This window comes from Halichoerus grypus, chromosome 14 (assembly GCF_964656455.1).
Source record: "Halichoerus grypus chromosome 14, mHalGry1.hap1.1, whole genome shotgun sequence".
Classification (NCBI taxonomy): Eukaryota; Metazoa; Chordata; class Mammalia; order Carnivora; family Phocidae; genus Halichoerus; species Halichoerus grypus.
This window is the reverse complement of record NC_135725.1, coordinates 84,425,626-84,444,682: the sequence shown is the minus strand read 5'-3', so window position 1 is coordinate 84,444,682 and position 19,057 is coordinate 84,425,626. Positions and strand designations below refer to the sequence as shown.

The window sequence follows — 19,057 nt, the reverse complement described above, 5'->3', positions numbered from 1 at the left end:
TAGTTGGTTATTTGTACAGCAGTATTTTACTCTGTGCCAGGCCCTGGCATGGATACTGGATACTGTCTCTGCCTTTGAAGAATTTATCCCCCTCCACCTCTGGACCATTTTATTTTCCACTATTCCCCTTCACACACTCTTAGCTCCAACCCAATGCAAACACTTGCTGTTGCCTATATATGTGCTCACACTTTATGGATTTCATGTTTTTCCCATACTACTCCCTCTGTGGACTGCCTGTCCCCTTTCCATCATCTGGGAATCCTGCCATCCTCCTGTGTTCTTGAAGCACTCGCACAGTCCCACAGCTGTGGTGGGTGCTGGGTGACTATTTGTGAACCTGCTAGGATCAGTCAACCTCATCATCGAGCTATAGAGCATTTAAAGGGGAGGATGTAACAAAGGCCATTGTCTTCTGGTTGAGTTCTAGAGTTAGCATAGATCTTTTCGGAGAAGGGAGATTGAAGTTGCTTTAACTTAGAACTAGATTCAAGCTTTTTGACTTGGTCTAAGACTTACTGAACCATAAAATGAAGTTTGAAGTCCTGTGTAGTTTGTATCTATGAACAAAGGCATCTGCCGGTAGCATACAGTGAGTTCATCTGAGCTTTGATTTAATGATTAGCGCCCATTTGTCTGAAAGGAGGTCCCATATGTACCTCTAAGTGTCTCCCTCAGTTTCAGTGAAATCACATATACAAAAACACTTTTTAAACGTAAAACAGTATTAGTTATAATTAGCCTTGATCCGGTCACCTGACGGCAAGCCTGTTACTCTTGAACGTATATCCAAGATTTCTGTGTGTGTTTGTCGTCAGGCATGTAGCCATACGCAGCTGTAACTGCACTTTTACATCTCATCATGATTGTCCAAATGGACATCCAGCCACAGCATAAGAACCAATAAAGGCAGTGGCTCTCAAGCTTCTTGTCTTAGACCTCTTTACACTCTTTAAAATTATTGAGGACCCCAAAGAGCTATTGTTTATTGGGTTATATCAACTTATTAGGAATAAAAATAGAAAATTTTAAATATTTATGAATTCATTAAAGAGTAATAATAAATCCATTACATGTTAACAAATTTTTATGAAAAATACCTGTATTTTCTTTTGTTTTGTTTTCCATTTTCTTTCTCTGAAGAGCGTTTATTTTTGTTCCATCAGGAAAATAAATTATTGACTAATCACCTGAACCAGTGGGCAGTGTTTTATATATGCTTTTGCAAATTTCTACAATGTCTGGCTTTATAGAAAGCATCTTGATTTTCATATCTATTGCATTCAGTCTGCTATAGTATATTGTTTCAGTTGTAGTATATGAAGAAAATTTGGCCTAACATAGATATGTGGTTGGAAAAGGTAGGAGTATTTCAATAGCCTTTTCAGAGAATAGTGGATATTAATTTTCATTAATATACCAAAACTCAGGTGATTCTTTTTTTAAAAAAGATTTATTTATTTATTTATTTATTTATTTATTTATTTATTTATTTTTAAAGCTTTTATTTATTTATTTGACAGAGAGAGACACAGCGAGAGCAGGAACACAAGCAGGGGGGAGTGGGAGAGGGAGAAGCAGGCTTCCCACTGAGCAGGGAGCCCGATGTGGGGCTCCATCCCAGGACCCTGGGATCACGACCTAAGCCGCAGGCAGACGCTTAATGACTGAGCCACCCAGGCGCCCCTCAAGTGATTGATTTTTAAAGATTTGTTGCAGTGTGGAATCAGAACCATATCAGTGAACTTACACACTTGTTTTTACTTTGTAAGATAATAGGCATGAAAAGGGCGAATGATGTCTTACTGTTAATATTGTGAAAATATTATTGAGATTATGGACCCCCAGAATGGTTCTTGGGGATCACCCCTCCAGTGGGTCCTGGACTGTACTTTGAGAACCACTGATTCAGAGTTTACAGTTACCACCTACCCAGGCTGTCTCCTTGTTGCTGCCTGTAGGAAGGTGGTGAGGCGGGAGGGGAAGGAGAAGCACAGCGGGAGGAAGGTGGACTCGAGTTCAACAGATTTGTCCCAGCTCTGCCTCTTCCCAAAAATGGAATCTTGGGCAAGGTTTTGACCCACTCTTAACCCTTGATGTCAGAGTTACAATTTGAACCTATGTCTCTGAACTCTATGTTCAGGTTCTTTCCAATGTTACTAAGTCCCAAGGCCACTTCCCAGCCCTTGGCGCCCTCAGCACCTCCTCTTTCTTTCCTTTCCTTCCTTTCCTGCAGACCCTAGATGTTGCCTGCCTACTCCTTCCCTCTACCCGCTCTTGCTCCGGCCTGGTTTTGCCATTAAGATAGGTGCCGTTCCTGTTTCCTCCTTTCTCCCTCTTTCCTCTAGATAGCTAGGCTCCTTCCCCTCTTAGATTTTGTCCCACGAACCTTTACAAATTGCAAATGGGCTCTCTGTCATTCTTCCAGAGCCTGGTGTCAGACCATCTGAGCGCACTGGTGCTCAAGTCACTTTTAGGTCCCACCCCAAAATTTGATCTATCACAATACACCTTTGAGTTATTGCAGCTCGAGCGTTTTGACACGATACATTATGGTAATCCATGGCACATAGAGACATTAACACTCCCGACTTTGACAAAATACATTGTGAAGTCTTTGAAGGCACCATTACAATTTATCTTGTCATTCAGGAGGAGACCCAGTTCAGCATTAATGTAGATGAACACAGTGTGGCTTTTGTTTCATTTAATTGCTTGTGACCTTTTTAATTGCTCATTTAACAAAATACCAAAGGGTTATGTTTCAATTAAATTAACACTTTGGGAGTGGTTTTTTTAATATGTTTATTTCTAAGACATTCTGGTTCTCTCTCTTTTTTTTTTTTTTTGACTTTGAGTAGATAAAAATGTCTTCTCTTGAACAGAAGTGGGTTTTTAAATGTGAAGTTGCTTTTTGTAATAATTTTAACATGCAAATGGTATAGTGCCGATGTATGGTTGGGTTCATTCCTTTCTGGAAGGATACAAACAGTAAAGGTATACATGCAAAGTGTTTGAACTTTTCTCCTCCAAAAACATGCTTTTGGTATAATGCTCTGCTTCGATATAAAGTATCTGTTGCATGCACCGTTTATTGGGTACTTATCTCTGCCTTGTACTATTTTCTTTGTGTTCCTAATAGGAAGTCTGTAAGCTCCTAAAGATCAGGAACCCTGCCTTATCCTCACCAGTGTGCCTTCATAGTCTAGCATCCTGCTGGTATGGGGAGAGTCGTTGCAGGTTATATGGGTGACTGATCTATACACGCACACATGCCCCCTCCAAGCAATGGCACTCCTAAGCCTACTTGGAAAAATGGCTGTGTAACTCCGAGACCAGTTCATCAGATGACCTGCTTGGGGGTGGGCAGCATGTACTAGAGGCGAGCACAGAGATCTTCCTTCCTTTCCTACTCTCCCAGGTGCTGTTGCCCTTTTAATCACAAAAGCAAACACGCCCCTTGTCATCTGGGGCAAGGCTCAGAATTTACCCAAGTATCAGGGGGGCTTAAATCCTCAAATGGGATATGAATTTACACTGTTGGAGAGTAGAAGGTCAATGCAAGAAGCATTAGTGTGTTGAGCCAGCTCCAGCTATGTAAGTCTTGAACAAAATTAATATAAGGAAATTGACAAGCCTTGCTGGTTATTCCATAGCTTTAAGACCTCTACTAAAATCCTATCATCTCATCTGCCCATTATTAACATTTCAGCAAAATATAAAGTTTTCATTAATCTCCCACAGCAAATTTAGGAGTGAAAACTGGCACTTGTTTGAGCTTTTAGGACTACATTAGCTGGTGTATTAAACAAAATATGTCATTCTTCAGTAGCTTCTGTAAGAAGCTAAATCAATTTCCAGCCATATTTATGCACCACTTTATCTAAAAGCATCTGAATTATCATTTACAGCTAATATGCTTTATTAGCAGCTGGCATTGAAATTGCTCAGTAAAAAATTATATGTCACGTTATAGTAATTTTTAAATTGGTTTTAATCCAACATCATAAAATGTAAAACTCTTAAGTGTGGGTTTTTTTTTTTTTTTTTTAGTAATTGGCATTTTAGCATAATGAGCTGTTACCCCTTTCCAAATCAAATACCTGCAATATTTAGAAAATACTAATTAGTAAAGAAAACAGAAGTTCTTGAGCTAAGTTGTATCTAATAATGGCATTTTCTCAGATAAGATGGCTTTAACTGATTTTTAAAACATGAAAGGATTTCAATATTTCACCAAAATTCTCCACAACTCTCGTATTTAAAAGGTTCTAAAAATAGAAATAAACATATCTCCGCAGTTCTGTTTCAGTGGAGTGTGTATTGGGGAAAATGAACGATTATTTGAAATTCTGTAAATTCTAGCCAGCATCTTGGTTTAAGAGATGGACATTACCCAGAAGACAGTAGTACTTGCAATGATGGCACCTCTGTCCAAAATTACAGGTGTCCCAAAGAAAGCTAGCAAGGTTACCTAATGGCCCTTATAGATGTTGAGTGCAACTCTTCTGATCCTAGTGAGGTGATGTTGGTTAAGTCATTCAGCCTCTCTGATCTTCACCTTCTTGTGGACATGGCAGCTGTATTCATCCAGTAAATTTTTATTGAGCACTTGCTTTATCCTGGGCACTAACAGGATCTAGGCTATAATGGTGAGTAAAGCAGTCACTCTGCTTGCCCTCTTGGGGCAGAGACAGATAATGACTAGCTGTGACAGCATTCTGCAGGAAAATGCTGGGTGCAGTGTCGAAAAGAGCTGTACTAGACTTGGGGGCCCAGGATCAGGGAAGCTTTCCCTGGAGTGTCACTTGAGCTAAGCTCTTCAGGAAGAATAGGGAGGAGACCTGGGGGAATAGGTCAGGAGAGAATGAAGTGGGGAGAAGGGTGACCTGGGCAAAGAAGACAATATGCGCAGATGCTCAAAGATGGGACCATATCACGGACATTCAGTGAATGGCCCATTAAGAGTGAGGCTGCATCTTCACTGTGGGGAGAGCATTATTATAGGGGCTGGAGTAATTTTAGCTGGGAATAATTGTAGGGTTTGGAAATCAAATGCACAATTCCTAATAAATGAGTCCAGTGTAAAGGCATCAGAAACCAACTTTGACTTAAAAGCTTACCTTGTAAGCAATAACTGTGGGAAGGAAAAGCATGTAATTGTCAGGCTGCCAGTTATGTCACAGAATTTTCCCATTTTATACCCAAATCTCGAGTTTTCCATTCCTCCAACTCTGTCCCAAGGAGTTCTGTCTGGGTTTCCCTGTGGGCCATCTCTGGGTGTTCCACACAACAAGACTTAGGGCACCTGCTCTGGTCGGCCTCTGCTGCGCAGGTGCTCCCGTCCCACTGGTGAATGGCACCAGCAACTGCACCTTCAGAAGACCACATTTTAAACTCTGGGGGATGGGAGATAATTTAGCTTTGCTTAGTGTGGCCCTGGGCACATGACTCTACTTCCCAAAGCCTCAGATTCCTCATCTGTATAATACAGAAAATCAGTACCCACCGGGTTGTCACGAGGCTTAAGTGCATGTGTAAAGTGCTTAGCATTCATACACACTGGTTCTTTATGTTATTTTATTTTTTATTTTATTTTAATTTATTTTCTTTCTTTAGCAAAATTTAACAAGAGCATACCAGCTGCCTGTACTGCTTGCAGAAGATACAGAGATGAATGAGAAACTTTACTGATTGTCAAAAAGCTTCCAAATTAGGCCAGACCAACCACTCAACAATTTTAGTGCAAGGTTGAATGTGGTCCTTTATGACAGTAGAATAAAAATAATCATGACTGCTATTTATTAAGTGTATTTTGTGTTTGATTCTTTAAATATATTTGGCATTCTGTGCATGGTAAACACTGGGGTTCAGAGAGATAAAGTCACTTGCCCAAGATCATATAGCAAGTTAGAGGCAGAGCTAAAAATTGAATTGAATTTTCTGACTCCAGGGTCCAGTATAAACCAACTGCTATGGAATTCAGGAAGTGGAGTTTGAGCTGCCCTGGGTAGAGTTTTGACAAGTCCAGGGTAAGGTTGGGTGGGGTGTTCTAGGCAAGGGCCCAGAAGTAGAAAAACCTGGACTTGTGTGCAGTCTGAGGAGTTTGGGAGGAACTGCAAAAGGTATGGATGAGAAATGACAAGTAAAATTGAAAAATTATGTTTCAGCCAGATTATAGACAGCCTTGATTGCTTGGCTGAAAACAGTGCCTCATTCAGGAGGCCATGGGAAGTCAGGGAAGATTTTTGAGCACAAGCCTTCTTATTTGTCCCCAGTATCACATATCAGAGTACTGAGCGTGCACAAAGCTCTCACTAAACATTGAATGAGTGAATAAATGATCAAAGCTTTAGAAAGCCATATGAATCAGAAAGTCCTGTGGTGGCCGGATTGCAGAGAGTGCCTGGTGGCCAGAAGGCCAGTGAGGAGACTGTTAACAGCCGTCCAAGCAGGAGCAGGCTCGTGCCCACACCAGTGGAGACTGGGGCACAAGACAGGAAGCTGATGAACAGACAGTTTGAGAATCTTGGAAAGCATGAGAATTCTTCAAGAGCATGGATTACTTTTATGATCAGAAAAAGTATTATTAGGAGAAGAAACAAGAAGTGCGACCACCCATGCTTTTGTGGTTTTAACTTACTCTCGTGGAGATGGAGAGCTTCTGGCAAGCAGCAGTTTTTCTGTCCTTGCGTATCCCTGCTGCCCAGCCAAGGGCCTGCCATAGAATAGGCAGTGTTTGTGGAATTAATTGTTGAATGATGAATATGCTACCATTCTCTGTTTACTGGAATGGCATTATTAAGTCATCGCTCAGCCTTTTCTTCTCCAAATTAAATAGCCCATATTATTTTAATTTATCCCAAAGCATTTTAAGCAGACACCATTTGCCAAGCCTCATGTATCTTTATGTGTTAAACTGCTTTTCCTCCCCAGGTTCAAGGGCAGACGGAGTTTTTGAGGAGGATTCACAGATTGACATAGCTACAGTACAGGATATGCTTAGCAGCCACCATTACAAGTCATTCAAAGTCAGCATGATCCACAGACTACGATTCACAACTGATGTCCAGTTAGGTAAGTGCATGAACGAATGATGGACCGGACCCTTTGTATCAGTGGTCAGCGTGGAAACAGGGAATGAAACAACATCCAACTTTTATGTGACCTGAATGACTAACGGTAATTTGTTTTCAGAGAAAATGGTTAAACAGTGAAATATAAAGTACCTCCTTGTCCCCACCTGAGTGCTCTGTCTTGTCTTCTTTTTTATGAAGCAGAAGATTAGAAATAGAACTAACTTGAGACTCTTTTCAAACTGATTGACTTCTGTGAGGTTCCATAATTCTTATCATTCTGTAATTCTCTTACATGCTATCCTTAGAACTGCTCTGTAGCTTTGCCACTTGCCTTTTTTTGCTCAGGTGAATTCATTGCTTATTCATTCATGCCTTTATTCAGGAAGCTTTTTAGTGATCTCGGAAGTTATATTTGGATCCTCACCAAATAATCCAGAATTAACTTTCAATTAATATTTGGGATTAATTTGTTCCAATTAAGTGCTAAATTTCTGTTTTGACTTACACATAACAGGAGTAGAAAAAGTGTCATCGTAGTCAATATTACATCAGCAGCCCAGCTGTCATTTACAGGGACCTGCTGTGTAGTAGGCCCTGCGCTAAGTGCTTTATGTACATTTCTGAACTACATAAAAGGTAGGTATTTGTACCTTCCCCACCTAGCAAAGAAGGTAAATGAGGTGCCAGAGAGGTGACGTCTCATGCCCAAGCTCACACAGCAGGTAGGTGGTGTCAGGAGCAGGACACTGGTCTGGCCAACTCAAGTGCATCTGCTCCCTAAGAAAGGACACTGGGAGGAGCGGGGAGCAGTTGCGGATGCCAGGCTTAGGGAGCTGACCTGTACCCTGGCTCTGCCACCTGCCTCGGCCACACCGCCCCTTCCCAGGCCTCGTCTGCTTGTGTGTGAAGGGAGGAAGTTTGCATGCCAACTCTGAGGCCCACTAATTATAGGTTTCTCACAAATGCTCTGTATGTGTCTCATAATAAAGTCTTTTGCAGTTTTGGTGTTAGTTTGGCTAATTTGTAATAAGCCTCAAAAATCTTCGAATTAAAAAAAAAAAAATCTCTTCAAATATTCCTCCCCAACCTGACTGACTGGAGCTTGAAGCACACTGACAGGACAGCTGAGTAAGTCAGAGAGGGACATCAGACTCACAGCAGCTCTGACTCGTGGCTCTGCCGGAAATCAGCTGCATTAGGCAAGTGTCTTCATCTTGCCGAGCCTCGATTCCATTCTGTCTGCGTGGGAGTATCAGTAGCACCAAATTCTTCAGATTGCCTCGGGGGGCAAGTCAGATAGGCCATGTGAAGCACTTAGCACGGGGCCTGGTGGGTGGCAAGCTTCCTGTAAATGAGAGCTGTTAGTGGAACACGCAGAGGACAGACTCTGGAGCTAGAAGCCAGGGTTCAAACCCTGGCTCATTTATTAGCTGCATCACCACAGGCAAATGGTTCAGAGCCTCAAGTTTCCTCATTGGTAAAGTGAAGACAATAGTCCCTGTCTCATAGATGTGGTACGTAAGGGAATGAAATGTCCTCACACATGCAGAACACCGAGGAAGGCACCTGGCACGTAGCAAGGCCTCAGTAAACACCAGCTGCTAGGATGATGGTGATTCTAACAGACTGACCTGATGAATTAGCACCCAGGAACTTTGAACCAAACCATAGAACCCACCTTTTTTCTCCTTTCTGGACCTGTTTCAGCCTCCTCACAAAAACAAACAAAATGCTAAATATCTAAAATGGTTTTAAAAAAATGCTTATTTATAATGTTGATTCTTAAAACATAGAAATCCCTGGTGTCTTTCTTCCTAGGGCTGCTTTTCCTGGTTCTTCTCATACAAATAAAAATAATGAGGCTGTTCAAAAAGAAGCCAGATTCAAAAAAAGGGGAAAAGATCCATACTATATTATTCTACTATATAACATTCAAAAATACACAAAAATAGTGTTGGTGCTATAGTGGTAAACGTAACTGCCTTCCAGAATTACACAATCATCTATTGTGTGGAAGTAATGATGGTGGTTTTCTAGGGGGAGAGGAGGCTGTAGTGACGGCAGGGGAGTCTGAGGACGCTGGTAGGTTTCGTCTCTTGATCTGGGCACTGATTTGATTACGTGAGTGTGTAGACTTTGTGGAAAAATCAAGTTATAGATACTCTTAGGACTCATGCACTTTCTATTGTATATTTCTAATAAAAGTTCACTAAAATAAGAATTCTACTCAGACGTCTAGTTTGTGTTTGCGGCAGTACCTTCCCAGTAACAAAGGAGTGAGTCTAGTTTTAAGAAACCCAGTAAGTAGCCTGGCTGCCGCCAGGGTACAAGGCGGGGATTTTCCCAGGTGAGCATCGTCAGTAAGTCCACGGATTCCCGAGGTAAAAAAGCAATGCTTTGGAAAGATAACCAAGATCGTGGGCTTCTTTCCCACACATTTTTCCAAAGGCAAAAAAGCCAAATTTTAATTCATCAGATTCTGACGTGTATATTCACTTAAAGGAGGAGGCCCACAAAAGGATCTGTGGGAAGAGCCCTAGTCTGTAGTCAGGACTGGGTTTAAATCCCGCATTAGCACTTAATGCAGTGTCACCTTGGACAAGTCCCTTCTCTTTTCAGTCTTAGTTTTTGTCATCTATAGAATGGGAATTGTAACATTTACCTTTCAAGATAGAAAAAAAAGTGGCCCATAGAAGCTCTATTCTGAACAGAGGCTGGCTTCTCTTAGTGTTGCTAGTATTGTCACTGTTCCCTGTTTTGCCTATGGCTTTCTGTCCTGTCTACCATCTTGAAATTAACCACGTCAGTCAGATGAGGTAGTGGCGCTGTTGGCCAAGTCTCACTTGTAGCTACAGTGGAGGAGACTTGTCAGGTAGAAATGGATGATGACAGCGATGCAGGTATCTCTCCCTAGAGCAGTAGTTCTCAGAAGTGTGTCTAGAAGCCAGGTCTCAGTCACCTCTGGATGTTTCCATGGTACACATGGCACCCTCTGGTGGAGAGACATAGCTCCAAGGAGCTTCTAAACAGTCAGGTGCTGCCAGAATACGTGTTTCAATTATGAATCGAAGCTCAATCTTTAGCATGATAAACAGAAATTTCATTAATTAGTCCTAAGGAATTTTGTGACAGTCACAGAAACGGTGCCCATGAGTACCATACCATGCAGGAAATAAAGCTTATTTCCTGTTGCCGTGTAGATGAGTTCCGTATGTGACTTTAGAACCCCTCTCCCTCCTTGCAAAGCAGGTAACACCCTTTCATTTTAACAGTAACAGCAACAAAAACCTGCAGAGTGATCCAGGAATTCTTTCTTTCCAAAACTGAATCTACTGTAAAGTACAGGGCAGCAAACAACGCACCTTTTACGAGCATTTGAGTGAGCAGCTGGATTCTGAGATCAGTAAATAATTTATTTTATTTCAACTGACTAGCCAGGTGCTTCAGATCTTTCCTGACACTGATGGATGGTCTCCTCCACTCATCCATCCTGTGTCAGTCAGAGCAGAGATTTCACTTGCCCCCTGTGGCAGGTTCTTCTGAGTGGTAAGTGTCTGTGTGCGGCATTTCCCCAGCAGCCCTGCTGATTCCACAGAAAACTGCCCATCCGCTCTGAGTCCGTGGTATGTAGGAGCACACGGCGGCGGCAGCGAGCAGCATTCCCCAGCTCCTCAGGGCCCTCACAGCTGCTTCTCAGGGTAGACGTGGCCCATGCTCCCATTTGACCATCTGCCATCTGCTTCTGAGAAAGTCAGGCGGGGAGGGACTCAAACTCAGATCTGCAAGACCCAAACTTAGACTGATTTTCCACCAGACTTTTCTGTGATTGAAAAACTTTATTGGAGTCCATTAGTAAAACTTATGGCAAAGACCTGATCTTTTTAAATAATATTAACATGAAGAATTACAGTTTTTGAAAGTGGTTATTTATCAAGTGCTCGTTGCTATGTGCCAGGCACTTTGCTGATCACTCTTCTATTCTTGTCTCCTGTAATCATATCACTATTACTGGATAGTACTGATACTATCTCCATTTTTTATATGAGGAAACTAGGATATAGGGAACAATTACTTGTTAAGTAATGAAGCTGGGATCAGAACCCAAGACTGCCTAAGGCTGAGTCCTGCACCTAACTACTGTATTATGCCCTGAATGCAAATGGTCATTGCACTCATGCTCTAGAATTCTAGGACAATTTGCAGTATACGGTGAACTTTCACCCCATCACCTTATTTAATCCACACAGAACATTGATGATACTACTCCCATTTCAGGACTCAAAAAAAAACAAGGCTTGGAGAAATAAATGAAGTAATGTGATGTATACAGAGAATTTAGTGTTTACTGGCACACAGCTATTACTATTTTAATAAGCACTAACTTTCTTTCCCTCCCTCCCAGCCATCAGGATATACAGTGGGATATCCAGTCCCAGTTCCAGTCCCAGTAACAGAACTGGGACTGAAGCCCAGTCCCGTACAACAGACCCAATCCATCAGGCCGTGGATGCCTCAGTCATTAATAACTTGCCTTCACAAAGGAAGTGATTACTTGGTGATGGCCAGTTCCAAAAATTCTGCACATCCTCACTCTTGTCCCTGCCCTTGCATCTGGAGGTCACATCAGTGTAGCACGTGCGCTGCTCTTCCATCCTCCGTTCACCTCGTTTGTCAGTCCCTGTACTTCTTCCCTCTGGGCCCAGACCCGACCTCAGAACCCTTTCTAACACAGCCCTCTAAGCAATTCCTAGCAGTCAGTTGAAGTTGGTTCCTAAGGTGAAGTCTGTTCACCATCCCTGCTCTGTCAGCCTGGAAAGTTTACCACACAAAACCATCATGCCTAACCATTCCGTGGTTTCTCAAAAACATTCTGGGAATATTTCATCTTGTCTGCTTCCTCTCTGTGTTGGGCCTGAAAGTACTGGTGCCCTTAAGTGTACACTTTTCTTGAGCTTATACCAAGTTGAGGTCATTTCCATTAACGTGATCTCCCGTGTATCTGATCCCGTGTGCCTGACCATAGGATCAGACACTAGGACATGTGTGCTGCCCAAACATGCCAAGGCTGACAGCTTAAAGTGGGTATGGAGAAAATCAAACTAAAAGGGTCAGATGGTGAATGCCAGCCACTAATTAGGAATGCCATAGTATACTATCAGTAAGTATTTGTTGGCTGCCTGGCAGAAGCTGAATTATGATGCACTAGCCAAGGGGCTGCCGGAAACCCATATAAGAAACAAAGCGGAGAGGACCAAGATACCACCATTGTATTCCTCTTATTAAACAGTATGTTAGAGCAGTGATTGCAACCCTGACTGCGTATCAGAATCACCAAGTCCCTGACCTCATCCCAGACCTGCTAGCTCAGAATCTCCCCTTAATTATGTGGCTTGGGAAATACAGCCTCTCGGTCTCCAAAGGACTTCCTTGCGAAACCCTTATCTCTTTGTCCAAGGCTTGTTTTTACTGAGTGGGCAGGTCAGCCTGATTTCCCTGATAAAGGGTCTCAGGCTGAGAAGTGCTTTGATAGTTGTGCCACTGTGCTAACTTGATTCCTTCACCTTATCATTTGTCAGGCTAGACCTTCCCCATGGCACCAAAGGTTTAGGTTACTGAATCTGTAATATCCCGTGAACTCCATCTGTGTCATAATTGCATATATAACCTAACATCATTCCGTAGAAGATATACAGATTCTGGGTAGGATTTACAGATAAAGACTGTGTCACAAAATAATCTTGCTGAAAGGTTCCATGGTTACCTCCACTATCTCTTCATAAAACAATCCATATGTATAATCATAACACTTGTGATCATAGTAGTTATTTATCAAGGGTATCAAGTACAATAGCACATATCATAGAGAAGGCATAGTGGTTTCATCTCATAAACTGACTCCAATCAAGTTTGTAATGGCTGCCCAGAGCATTATGCTGAGGCAGCATCTGGAGCTGTGTCTGAGGGCAACATAAAGAAACTCTGTGATTGATTAAAAATGCCTGCCCTGGGCCTGAGCATGATGAGAGGCAGCATATTTGCCATCTATTGTCTTCCCTGGTTTATCTGTCCTATTGCAGTTATTATTTAACCCCCTAGTCAATACCTACAAGCCAACGTTCAAGGAAGACTTCATTACAGTACCATTTCTTAATGTACAATATGCAGACTTAAGAAGCACGTTAACACAAAGCTAAGTGAGTGAAAGCAAACGGCTGTGGCCTGCACTTTTTTTTTTTTTTTTTTTTTAACTCTGATGCTCTGTGTGGCTCTACGAATAAAATACTTGCCCCTGTTATTTTCCAGTTGGGGTACCTATGGAGTATAGTTCGAGTAATTACATAATCTGGAAATCAGGTTCTCAGCAAGTGGATGGCTTTTCCTTCCATATTTCTCTTTCATTTTCTTACTGAATACTAAGGAGATACCCTCCTCCATTCAGATGCACGAAAATGATCATGAGAGATATTCATCACACTTAGCTCCAAAATCCCTGGGTCCACTGAGTAATTTGAGGATGGCAATTCTAATATCACTTGATTGTTGTGACAACATTTTCTGAACCAAAATTTGGAATAGAGCTTAACAAGTACTAATGAGCTTATGAAATAGCAGGACAAATACTATCAAGACTGCCTCCAGAAATTTTTTTTTTTAACCACATTAGTGCTTAATGCAATGATTGGATTGAGGGAAAATCCCCTGACAGGGAATGTCAGAAACTCAGGGTTTTTCCTAAGTGTGTACCTTCCTCTAATTCCCTGCTCCAGATCTACCCTTTTGAGAATACCTGTTGAATAATCCAGGGTTACTATTGACAGACAGGTTCCTCAGATGGTTGAGAAAGCCTTGAGAATTGGAAAAGTTGAGAGCCACTAGCATAAAGAAATTAATAAGGGTGGGATAAGGGAGCGTCCATCAAGGTTCTGTATTCCTTTTACCACGCCCTCACCCTTCGCACTTGAGCTCCAACGGTGTACTAGGGCAGGGCCTGAACATGAGGAAGATCTGGTCTTTCCCCACTCTACAAGTGATATCATAAATCTCTTAGGAAATGGCATGCTGCTTCCCAACTTGACACTGTAAGCTCACCTGAAGTATCTATTTACCAGGAGCATATTAGTTTGGGAAACTATCTCCCCTAATACACAATCTTTGTAAGTGCCTTCTTTACAGAGAGGGCTTAGTCCTCATCCAGGGACAGGTGTTACTGGGTGAAACGGCCCCAGGTCTCATTCAGTAAGCTCCACCCTTGTGCTGAGCGCTGTGCTGAGTTTGGCTGTACATTCATGGTCTCATTCATGTTCAGGCCACCCCTTGGGTTTCATTCCAAGGATAATGGCCTAGTCAAGTACACTCAGACTTGTCACTGAGTCTCTAACTGACCACACATTGGAACTGGCAGCTCTTAGCTGTGGTTCCCAAAAGGTTTCAGATGGTTAGCCCTTGAATGGAACCAGTGATTCTGGGGCCCAGTACCCCACTTGATCTCAAGAATGTAAGGCTCTACTGGGTCTCATTCTAGTTGTGGCCAAAATATGATAGTCTCATCTATTTTGGGTCCCTAAGGGAGACAGTGCTTTTCATACTGTAATGCATTTGATCACGATGTGAATATACCCACTATATAAACTTAATGCATTGAGACAGGAGAGCTGGTCTGTTTAAACCCTGGCTGATAGTCTGGGGATATGAATTATGGGTATAGCTCTGTCATTAATGCGTGACATCAGACAAGTCATATCCCCACCCTGAGCCTCAATTTCTTCATATGGAGAATGTAAGCCCCAGACTAGGTGATCTCTGAGGTCTCATTAAGCCCGAACAGCCTTTGTATCTGATCCTGTGTGTAAATTCAGACAAGTTTCAAAGACTTCCCTGACTGCTCTATGGATGCTATCGATTGGCTGTGTGGATTCAGCACAATCCACTCCAGCAAAGAGTTGTTCAGTGGCACTCCCAGGGGCTTTTCCAGGCTTTCATAGGCTCTAGGTAACCCGAAGACAAGAGGATTGTGGAATTATATAAAAAGCTACTCCAGGATTTAACAACAGTGGAGCTTTTCTAGTCTTAGATTCAAAGTTGTAGGAAATTGATGAATGAACCACAGCTCATGATGTCTGAGCAAATAAATAATAACTCAGGAAATACACTGAGGCACGGAATATTAAATGCCCTAATTTTTGCTGAATTGGTATTTTAGCTTCTTAGAAGGGCATTTTAAGTGGGCCCTAGGGGGAGGTTGTGCCTCCTGAGAGTCAGGCGTGGGCCTCTGGGACAATGGTCAGGACACACCCTAGAGTTGATCAGATAGACCTGGGCTTCAGCCCAGCTTTGCCATTTACTGACTTGATTCACCCTGAGTAAGTACATCATTTCACCTTTCTGCACTTCATCTCTAATGATCTTACTAATAACTGAATGAGCCCTCTTATGTGCCAGGCACTCTGCTGAGTTTCTTACATGCTTATGCCACCCCATCTTCATGACATCCTGGGAGTTGGTACTGTTTGTTATGCCTTTTTATAGAGGAGGAGGCTCAAGCTTACTAGGGGAGAAGTACATTCACCCAGGATAACAACAGTGGGAACGCACTGGCAAAATCAAGATCTCCAAACTAATGACCTAGAGACCTTGGAGGCAGTCGGGGGCAGGAGCATGGGTGGTGGCAGGGGGTTCCCCTAGTGCAAATGTTTCCACAGCTCCAGCTGTGAGAACAGTCTTCCTGATGTCGAATTGAACTACTCCTGGAGGTTGCAGGGAAGAAGTATGGCCAATGACACTTGGTGATGGGAGATCACTACAAGGATGCATAGGGTGAGGGTACTGGTCTCCCCAGCTGGACATTCGTTCTGGATCCTGGTGCTTCCAAAGCTGGGATGTAGAGCAGGTCCCAGAGACAATGCCCCCAGACTAGAGGGCCAGGCAGGTCCCTTGTTCACATCCCTCCTGGGGCTCCCTGAGCTCCCTCTCCAGACCCTCATTGCTGGATCTATGCCACATCTCTTAGCCCAGTGCCTAACCCCTGTTAACAACAGTCATGAGAAGTAGTGGTAAAGGTCACCAGCAACGTATTAAGCACCATTCCAAGCACTTTACAAGTCTTATTTAACCATCACAAAAGCCCAAGAGGTAAATTCCGTTATCATCACCATTTTACAGTAACTTGCCCAAAGTCAGTCACATGGTTAGGAAGTAAGGAAACTGATACTCAAACTCAAGACTTTCTGACTCTGAAGTCCCTATCCCTAACCTCTCTGCACTACTGCCTTCCTGATTAGAAGTGTGGTAAGCTCTCAGTAAGTCGCTCTACACAAAAGGACCCAGCACAGGGGCTGCCCAAAGTAGGTACCAGTCTATTAGCAGAAGATGATGTACATGCTAATTTCCTTTTATGGAAATCTTCTGGTTAGTTAAAACAGACGAGGGTCTCCTTGTGATAACTCTAAAGCCTTGGACAAGTGGTTTCCCCAGAGAGTTGTACATACATTAGAGTTGCATTTTTGTTTATTTTGAGCTGTCTTGTTAGGGAAGGATTTATATGCTGGCATTGACACAGGACAGCAATCAGACATTGTTTTCTGCCTTTGACAGTTGGCGTGATAGTTTGCTTCCAGTGAAGTTTGACTCACTGTATCTGGAAGCTGTCAGAAGTGGGAGCATGAAAAGGTCATGACGGATGGCCATGGATAAGTGGGTAGGGGAGGAGAGCTGGTAAAAAAGACAAGGAGCTTCCCTGATTTCTGAGGGAAGCGGCTGACCCTGTCCACTTCGGGCCAGCCCTCACGCTGTCTTCCTCGCTTCCCACAGCTGGTCGGGTGGAGCCTGCCAGGCGCCGTTTGTGGGTGTGGCCCCAGGGTGGTCGTGGTGCCGCCACGGGAGCCCTTCCCAGCGGCTCAGCCACTTGGGTGCTTGAGAACTGCTAGATGGAGGTAGTCTTCGTTTAGGGCTGCTTTCATGCTTATCAATCACAGGATTCAACATACTCCCTTCCCCACACTGTAAAAGTTGGGAAAGGGTACTGAATCCTGAAGTAGAAACCAAGAAAATGTCAGCTCCTAAAATGATGTTTGTTTTTATTTTGGGTGAAATTTCTGTTTCGGAAAAATACAGAAAAGGAAAGGATGTAATCCTACTAGCCAGAATTGACCACTGTTACCAGTTTGGAGCGTATCTATTAGATCTCCTTTCTATAAATATTTTTCCTGTCCTTTTCATTTAGCTTCACAAGAATTTTTCCAAGTCAAAGCTTTTCTCAGACATAGTTTTTCATGGTTGTGTTGTATTCCATCATGGTTGGATTAACTATTCCTCTATTGGCCATTTAAGTTGGAGAAATGTAAACTTAACGAAAGCTAACTTCCGTTGTTTTCTTGGACGTATGTTTATAATTTGAATTACTTGAAAACAGTGCTTAAGTGACACTTTAAGGAGCGCGCCTGTCTTTCCTTTGTGACTTTACACAAAAGCTTTAGCCAAGGACATTAAAACCATACTCAGTGGTCATACAGAAGAATATTGATAGGATTTCATGCTCCGGTTTGCCATGTCTGAACAAAAATAGGTGTGCGTTTATTGGCACATTTGAATGTTTATTTGTTCCTTGGTAAAAATCGTAAGAGGATACTAAAGACTAGTTAAGCAGCATTCCTCATTACGTCTGGACCCAACTGAATGAGGCTGTGCAGAGCATTGGGAAGTACCATACTTGGGAACCAGGCATCTCTGGGCTTAAAAGCTCCCCAACCTTGGACAAGCACCTTCACCCCTCCTAGGGCATTGTTATATAGAACACCTAGCACAGTTCTTGCAGAATAGCATAGTGGCTAAGAGGACAGATTCTAGAGCCAAATTTCCTGGCTTTCTCCCAATTCTAGCTTTGCCGCTTTTTTAGCTGTGTGATCTTGGGCAAGTTACTTAACCTCCCTGTGCTTCAGATTTCTCACCTATAAAATAGGGATAAATACAGGAACCAATGTGATAAGGGTGTCCTGAGATTTGAATCAATGCAAACAAAGGATTTCTAACCAAACTAACATGTATTTGCTGCCAGGTAATGTTCACCCCTCTTTGCCCCTGGCCTGGACTGTGGTGCCTGCCTCCTAACTGGTCTCCTCTCCACCAGGCTGCTACCTCCTTCCAACCAAGAAGGACACCCTGGACTCCCAGGGATCCCCAGAAGAGGTCTCTGTTTGCTTCCAGGCTAGGTTCTAGAGACTCTCTTCAGCAGTGGGTTCTGGGTACGTTCAGGAGAATGGGCTCCAAGGCTAGACTGCCTCAGGCCCTCCTAAACTGGAAAGCAGAGGGTTGTCACTTGTGCAGCAAGAGCAAATCAGCCTCTGTGGGCTGTGTGCCCTGCTTTAAGAAGCTGAGACTCACACACATCTCACGTAGGGTGAGATTATTTAATGTACAAAAGGATTTTTCCCATCAGGAAAGATGCCCCTACAGGTTCCTTTAAATAGTGACTCCTCTAGGCAGGCGAGTGTTTTACAGATCATTAACTACTTGACTGAAAGCCTGCAGGGCAGAGAAACTTAAAACTAAAGTGTTGGGAGCCCCTGCCAATTACAGATCAATCCAAAATGAATATAAAGTATCTCTGGAACTAGAAGTCAGTGGGAAAATGTGATTTGATTCAGAAGAAAATCTGATTTACAGGCAACTTTTTTGGAACACCCCAGTTGTTTAAATGGTGTTCCACCTGCCTGCCCATCTTGAACCTGATGCATTCATCTCCCACATCTTCATCCCCAAACGCCAGAATTGGGGTCCCCTCTGCGAACAGTGACTGCACAATAACCCCCGGGAAGGGCGTCATTGGGAAAGTGTACTGTGGCCGTGCAGAGCGCAGGCAACTGATGCAGAGATACAGCCCGAAATGGATGAACTATACAGGAACAATTTGCAGATAAAAATAATAGAAGTTAAAGTGTACTTTACATGATAAAAGAAAGATGAAAGAGGATGAGAGTCTGTTA

At 42.9% G+C, this 19,057-nt stretch overlaps 1 protein-coding gene across 11 annotated transcripts in view; it reads left to right on the top strand.

Annotated features, from left to right (window-relative positions):
• MAPKAP1 (MAPK associated protein 1) overlaps positions 1–19,057 on the top strand; it is a 281,556-nt gene that overhangs the window by 185,421 nt on the left and 77,078 nt on the right. For all 11 annotated transcript variants that reach the window (XM_078061769.1, XM_078061768.1, XM_078061773.1 and 8 more), the window contains one exon: positions 6,937–7,077. In XM_078061769.1, coding sequence (XP_077917895.1) covers positions 6,937–7,077 — 141 coding nt within the window. The remainder of the gene's footprint in view (positions 1–6,936; positions 7,078–19,057) is intronic.